The sequence below is a fragment of the Rhipicephalus sanguineus genome, chromosome 1, assembly GCF_013339695.2.
Source record: "Rhipicephalus sanguineus isolate Rsan-2018 chromosome 1, BIME_Rsan_1.4, whole genome shotgun sequence".
Lineage (NCBI taxonomy): Eukaryota > Metazoa > Arthropoda > Arachnida > Ixodida > Ixodidae > Rhipicephalus > Rhipicephalus sanguineus.
In genome coordinates, this window is record NC_051176.1 from 300,947,966 (window position 1) to 300,955,628 (window position 7,663).

At 42.5% G+C, this 7,663-nt stretch overlaps 1 protein-coding gene across 1 annotated transcript in view; it reads right to left on the reverse strand.

Annotated features, from left to right (window-relative positions):
- LOC119379374 (uncharacterized) overlaps positions 1-7,625 on the reverse strand; it is a 53,348-nt gene extending 45,723 nt beyond the window's left edge. The window contains exons 1-6 of the mRNA XM_037648687.2: positions 7,347-7,625; positions 6,739-6,888; positions 5,905-6,026; positions 5,713-5,818; positions 4,747-4,904; positions 4,521-4,608 (exon numbers count right to left, since the gene is read on the reverse strand). Of these exons, the coding sequence (XP_037504615.1) occupies positions 4,521-4,608; positions 4,747-4,904; positions 5,713-5,818; positions 5,905-6,026; positions 6,739-6,888; positions 7,347-7,475 (753 nt within the window). The 5' untranslated portion in view covers positions 7,476-7,625. The remainder of the gene's footprint in view (positions 1-4,520; positions 4,609-4,746; positions 4,905-5,712; positions 5,819-5,904; positions 6,027-6,738; positions 6,889-7,346) is intronic.
- Between the last annotated feature and the right edge of the window lie 38 nt (positions 7,626-7,663).

A 7,663-nucleotide genomic window follows, 5' to 3' on the forward strand; every position in this document is an offset into this window, starting at 1 on the left:
ATGAAGAATCTACAGAACAACACAAAGGGTAACACCAAAGTTTTTGTTTTTCATGTGAACTACAAAACACAAGAAACTAGCAGCGCATGCATAATTAGAGAGTTGAACCTGAATTTCGGTATTAACCAGTACAATGAAAGGGAAAAATTGTCATCCACCTGCTGATAGCAATAAACTACAACCAGCAATCGGATTTGCACAAAACCTTGACACAAGCGATAGATATTGACAAATATAAAAAAATTTGGTTCTTTACTTCCTAAACAGAGAGCAGGTTCATCTCTGGAGTCAGTTTTTCTTAGATAGTCAGATATTTTTATGCAAAAAAGTGAAAGTTCAATGTTTCTTACAACTCTGGCAGCCTACAAGAATTCATGTGTATACTCTGTTCCAGAAGTTCCGTGCAGCACTGTGGAAGCTACAGGCCTTCTCAACCAATCAGGAGGGCGAACACATCTAAGTGTATCCTTCCGCGCCCTGTCGTCTGCTAGCGGCGAGCGCTGCAGCGAAAGCGGCAAGAGCCTCTCGGGACACTGTGCAACTGCGCAGTGAGATGAGCTGTAATTGTGAAAGCGGTTAAATATTCTCGGCACCGTAAAAGCGCGCGTCTTCGAGATACTTGCACGTAGACATTTGAGGGATAGGGTTCAGTGGCTCATGTTTCGGTGGAAAGCGCCGCACTAGCCAAATTGAATATGAAAGCACCACGCTTCATCAGATTTCGTATACGCATGCCTTAACGCACTGTCCCGAACACATTTAGAGCCAACTGCTTCGCTCCCTTGTCGTAAAAGCTGATCCAGGAGCGATATCGCACAGGTGAACCAGGCGCCGCCATTTTGACTAAGGAGTGACCAAATCTGCCACCGCGGACTAATCACAACCCAAGACTGGGTCCTCCGCGGCGCTGTGGACGCTCGGGCTGTGCGGACTACTCATAAAAGTTTAGACAGTGTCGTACCATTCCTTCGTACTTTATAAGTAAAAACATAACACATACGAGCCACAACAGCGTTATTTCTTTCGTCATTTGCATGTTATAACATGTACAAGCAAGAACTCTTTCTTCAGTATCATGGAGCCACAAAAATTGTTTTATACAGAAAGCGCGACAAAATCGCCATACAAATCACAGCTACAACACGCAGAGAAGCCTTCAAGTAAAAATCCTCCGACGAGACCGCTTGCAAAAGTCATGAGGACAAACAACGGGCTACGTATATGGGGCACTACATCTCGCTTCGCAACAAGCTGCGCTCGAGGGTCGTGTAGCCTTGGCTCTGCTGCACGGAACTTCTGGAACAGAGTATAGGCTTTTGCTCAATGTTGTGCCTATACTTAGATTTCGTGGTTGTTGAGGTTGAAGGAGCGTTTTGCATTCACCTGTAATGTGTTGTCATGATGCTACGAAATGAAACCTTCAGTGCAAGCAATTTATGCCGTGCTGCGCTGCTTTCCATCTACATGTGAGCCAAACCAATTCCACCAACCCCTTCCTTGTTATCTTCTTGGTCCCTTCACTCTTTTTTGAGTTATACCACTTCATGAAAATATTATGTGACACCAATTTGCCCACAACTGCCGCCCTATTGAACTAAACCTGTTCCATTCTACAACTGCACAGACTAACTTAGTAAGCCTGCTTGCCACTTCTGCAGGCCTTAATCTAGCCCACGTGCATAATCTCAGGCCCAGTCGCCAATGGGCAGACTTCCCATGACACCATGCCATCTACTGCTTTGCTGCCAGCAGTTATGTTTTAGTGCTATGTTGATGGAAATCTATTTGCAGTGGTTATGTCTCACTCTCGGGAGAGTAGAAAGCGTCTTGCCACGAGAAATGAGGGCATGGAGTACAACCTAGCTGAATAATGCTATCTTCACGACCGCCACTTTAAATGATATGGTGGACAGAATGTCAGAAAAAATTGAGCTAGATACAGTGTTCGAAACATAACTGTATGCAGTTATTTCCATGGGTTCTACACGCGCATTTTTTCCCAGTCTGTGTAGCTAGAGTTACAAGTTATATGAAGTAAAATATGCTAAATTTGAAAATGTATAATTAGCCCATATAACCTGCTTTAAAACATTAAAAGAACATTTTAAATGGGGTGCAAGTAGTATGCACACATCACTTTGAGGTGTGGTGCTTCATGGCAGAGTGGCCCTGCACTGCGGCAGAACCAGCTTTTTAGGCAGATTACACACAGAAAAATGTGCCCATTTGTTGGTTTTTAATACTTAAAAATTTCAGAAATTTTAAATTCGGGTCGAAGTGAATTCGATTACTGTAATATTTGTTTGAATATTCAAAGCGCTAGAAATATTCGCACAAGCGTAAAAGTTCTGAAGGATGGCTTTCCGGATAGAAAACAAGCACCGCAAAAACATATTTCACATTGTGCCACGTTCGGGAAACATCCTTTAGTCTTCTTCTGTGGTTTCGTTAACAGAAAGTAGCGAAAATTTTTGTTCCAATCAACAAATGTGTCTTGCATTATACAAATACAAAACCAACCAATTTATAGGCTATTCTTCATTTTAAGTGGATTCTGTTTAAGCAAGTTTTGTTCATCGAGACTCTACTGTACTTGGTTGTGTTGTGAATCACACTGAATCTTAACACATCGGCTCATCAGGTACACCTTAATACCAGCAATACTTTTTATACAGCTAGCAAATGTTTGTGTTATGACATGTCTCTTAACCATTATACCATGCCTTCGCAATCGTCACTAGTCGCCACTAAACTAAAAGGGGCATGTTGGCAAAAGCAACGCACTGTAGGCACAGAAGTAACATTACATGTCATGCATGTGCATGGCACAGCACGCTGATTGGTTTAATTATCTTGACAGTGTAGTATTCACTTGTTCTTTAGCCAATGTAGAAATCTGCAGCAACAAAGCAACATCCCACCTGGCTTAAAGGGCCAGTAAATAGGCTAAGAATTTTTTTTTACACCCCCCAAACAAGCTCACTAATTCGTACGGTAGACAGTGACGATCACATTTTGCGAATGTGCTGCTCTCTGCCACTCTGTAGAGCCCGAGACTACTGGGACAATTGGTATTGCCAGATTGAAAGCCTCCCAGATTAAGAGATGTCTCGCTACTTTACCAGCAGGGGAAGGGACTAGTGCCTCGTACTCCTTGCATCAAGCTTCCTCCCCGCGTCGATATGACACTTGTGCACGTGGGGGAAGCCTTGCTCGGTCATTGGCTGCGCACCGATGACGTAATTGCTGACGTCGTGTTACGTTGATGAAGTAGGCATTATCGCGACAAAGGGCTATGCCTACCCCTCTCCGCTGCGAAAGAAGGGTGGGAAGGACGAGCGAGGAACCGAAACCAGCCAACGTGGGTCGTTCTATACCCTATAACTTCCTCAATACAGTACTTATTCGCAAAGTTCTTGTGGCAGCATGTTCACATTGTACAAATGCGCAGTTATTTCTCCATTGGAAATTTTGGACCGCGAGGTTGTTTAGTGGCCCTTTAAAGGTTTTACCAGGTGTATGCTAATCCACATCATTTGTTAACAAAAAAGCACTGTGTGTTCCCCATATTGCTATTTGCTCGTAGCGTGTTCAGCGTTTGGACATTCTTTGTGCAGAAAGTACAAAGAATGTCCAAACATGACCCAGTATTGTGTCAGACTAATAAGAACAGCGATGCCCATGTCACTGCACAAGCATTTCCTATTTTTAAGCTTGCAAGTTGCAATCACAAAAACATCAGGTTACGAGAACAGAAATCTGGGCGAGTTTGTAAGAATTCATCGTAGAGCATGTAGCGCGAAAATTACGGGGACACAAGAGAGCAACATAAACACGAGACGAGCGCTAACTTCAAACTGAATTGTATTCTCAGAATCCACGCCTATTTACAAACCAGCAAAGATCAAAACAGCACATCGTCACCCAAGAACGTACATCGTAATCCACAATGAATAGTATGGCAACATCTTGATCTGCTCTTACACCAACAATGATACAAGCAAAAAAATATATAACGCAGCCAAGATACGCTAAAAATTGAACGCGAGCGATTCAGGTACACGTGCTCAAACTAGAGACTTTCATCAAACTAGAACCTGGCACCTACGCTTTCTGCGCGATAAAAGTCTCTAGTTTGAGCACGTGTACCTGAATCGCTCGCGTTCAATTTTTAGCGTATCTTGGCTGCGTTATATATTTTTTTGCTTGTATCATTGTTGGTGTAAGAGCAGATCAAGATGTTGCCATACTATTCATTGTGGATTACGATGTACGTTCTTGGGTGACGATGTGCTGTTTTGATCTTTGCTGGTTTGTAAATAGGCGTGGATTCTGAGAATACAATTCAGTTTGAAGTTAGCGCTCGTCTCGTGTTTATGTTGCTCTCTTGTGTCCCCGTAATTTTCGCGCTACATGCTCTACGATGAACATCAGGTTATATAACAGATTGTTTGTATACGGATAAAACAAGAAACCATGCAACCACTGTCATTACTCTAAGATACTCAAACACCACTTACCCCGGTACCATAATTTCCATTGTGCAAGCTTTGTAAAATCAGGAAAAGCAGCAGCACGTCACCATGTGAAAGATGTGTAGAGTTTCGCCTAAAATAGGATAATGTGGAAGAAAAATTGAAGAAGCTTCACGCTTCGCTTCACTGGCAACAAGGCACATTACGAAATATATACAAAACAAAATCAATCTTGTCAAGCAGAAAGACAGCAAAAAGCAAAATAAAACACCTTGAGAATGATGACACAAGTTTGAAGTTGAAAAGCAGGAAGCTGTGGCATGGCATTTCTCCTTTCTGAGCACAGCGTTGAAATATTTCCATTATTTCTTGCAATAACTTTGTGCATGATGATGCAATGTCTTTGTTGACTGCCACCTGCTCAAGTGCCTAAAAAAAAGTGAGAGAGAGGTTGTGTAGTCAAGAACATGTTTATAATACAAGACACATGAGAATTAACCCCAAATTAGGGTAATGAAGTGTGCTTCTGGCTGATCAAAAAATGAGCAGTACATACACGGGTCAGGAACAAGCAACAAATATAACAGGATGAAATGCTGGCTAAAAGCGCAGAACTTGACTGAGCTTCACCGATGGCGGTATTTGCAAATGCTCCTCGACTCAAAACTCCACCTCAACTCCATGGAGTTGAGGAAACTGCTTCTCCTTCACATGAGTGGCACTTGGAGCTGAGTGGCATTCAAGGATGCTCCTCAACATTTCCTTTGACAAGCAGCCCTTCATGAAGGCAACCTTCACTCTAATGCACTTGACGGACATAGGGGGATGAGATTATGGCAAAGTATAATGCCAAAAGCCGCCGGGAGCATGAAAACAGGAGCAGTTATTATTCACTTTCCATTTTAAACCATTATTGTAAGTAATTTTGTGTTGGTGGTGGAGTGAGGGAAATTTTTATCATGTTTTATGGCGAATAGCTGCAAACATTGTTACACCTGACAATGTCAACAGCCTTCAAGTCATGCCCTCTTGTATGCGAACAAACATCTGCTTGAAGTTTACCAAGTTTCATTATTGCTTCAATATGCACATCGAACATAACATGCATACGTGGAGTGTGCACATTATTCCAGTAGCACCACCTTTAATAAAATCTCGCTCGAGACGAGGGCCCTTTCGAAAGTGGGAGCACGCACAGTGCTGTCACTTGAGTCCTTGCACAGAAATGTTGTTGTACCTCGAACAAGAAGACTTGGTTCTGCTTCTTCAGTGCACAGTAGGCATCCATCACACTGCCCAGCAGTTGTGATCTTTTGCTTCCATTTGTTGTCTGCAATTTTATCCTGAAAGAAAAACCCAGACTTCCTTTTTTTCCATTTCTAAACTCCTGGAGTCCTTTCTGCAGAAAACACAGGAAGGGCATACTCACTCCTGCACAGCAGGGCCATACAATCTTTGCACAAGAGCCAGAAAAACTTTGAGCCGCTTGCGACACACTGCTTCAGAGTCTTCTTTCTCAGAGTTGATGCCCAAGATAGTCCAGTCATAATACTGCAAAATCGACCAGCAGCACATGAAATCAAGCACATATCGAAGTAAATATTGTAGTGCTGTTTGCAAGTTTAGAAATGGGACAAGCGCATGGACGAGACAAAACAAAGCATCCACTATCAACTCATTCGATAAATGCAGGTTGACAGCACTCTTTTCTATCTCATCCATGTGGTTGCACTGGAAGATAGCTATGTCAGACCAACTAGCCTAGCTGTACATTATTGAATACTGCGGATACTAGCATAGATATAATCACATGGCGGCAGCACTCTTCCATAGTGTGCTCAGATATTCACTTAGAAATACCCTTTTATTCCCACAAAATGCATCACTAGAATCAGCAATGTTTACGGGTGAAAAGTGACTCAACTAATCCTGCAGTGCCCCTATGCAATCTACTAGTCAGTCAGAGCTCAACAATGGAGCCTAACCGACAGAAAGTAAATGGGTCATATTATAAGTACAAATGTTACAGCTGGTCTTGCTGCCTGCTACAAGTGCAGCCACACCTCAAATGATTTATGCATATTACTGGCACCCCAATTAGATTTTTTTTTTATGTTTTAGAGCAAGGTATATGGCTTATGTACATATTGGTCAATATATGACCAACGAAGCACAAATGACCTACTTAGGGAAAGTGTAGTAAATGGAGGCATGACGCCATCGGGCATTTAATGCCAGTGTTAGAGTTCGACACATTACTCACCTCAGTGAATATACACAGTGTTTGATCTTTGCAGTATATGCTGCTATATGCATTATGCATTCGTTCTTTCATGACTCGGTGGGATGTCACCAGTGGTGAGAACAGCTGGACAAGAATGTCATTGGTAATCACTTCCGATGAACCAGCAACCTAAAGACAGACAAAACAAGAAAAAAACATTAACAGCTTCTTGACATTAAAGAGAACTTTACAACTATAACTGTGATACGAAAAAATACCCCAAAAAACGTGCGTAACGGATGCACACGCTCATAAAGAAGTAGATCCTTAGTGAACAGCCAGAGAAATTAATTTCTTGTGCGCCTTCGTGTTTATTTGAATGCATTGTGGAGGTCAGCTACCGTGACACAAAAGTATTGGTTAAAAAAAAAAAAAGACTACGTAGGCCCCTTTCAAGCAACGCTACTTTCATGGCAAAAAAGCACAGGCTCAAAAATATTCATGCAGCTAAAGATGCACATTACAGCGAGCGACTTAGTTACTACTAACTTTCAGCTCGTCATTTGAAGAGCCCGCTAACACTGACGATCGCTATGGTGAATCAAGAGACTGCAAAATTTATACGGCGTGCTTGGCGTGCTACATACGTGCTCAGAAGCTCCCTCGGTGAGTAGGCCGTTACGTGCAGAAACTTCTATCATGTGTTTCAAAAGATCGCTGTCCAAATGCTTGAAAACAACGTCGTTTAAGGTGTCAATAACGAGAAAGCCCTTCATTATGACACTTTAGGAATCTGATCGTTTCTGCATTACTCGGTATAAGAATTAATAAGATTGTCCCGGAGACGTAATTACGCTGCACACAAGTTTTTAGGTTACTGGCAGCACGCAGCACAGTTACTGCCGGCGCGTGCGCGTGCGGCTGTTTGTTGGCTTATCGCCGTAAAAGGCGTTTGTTTTGTTGT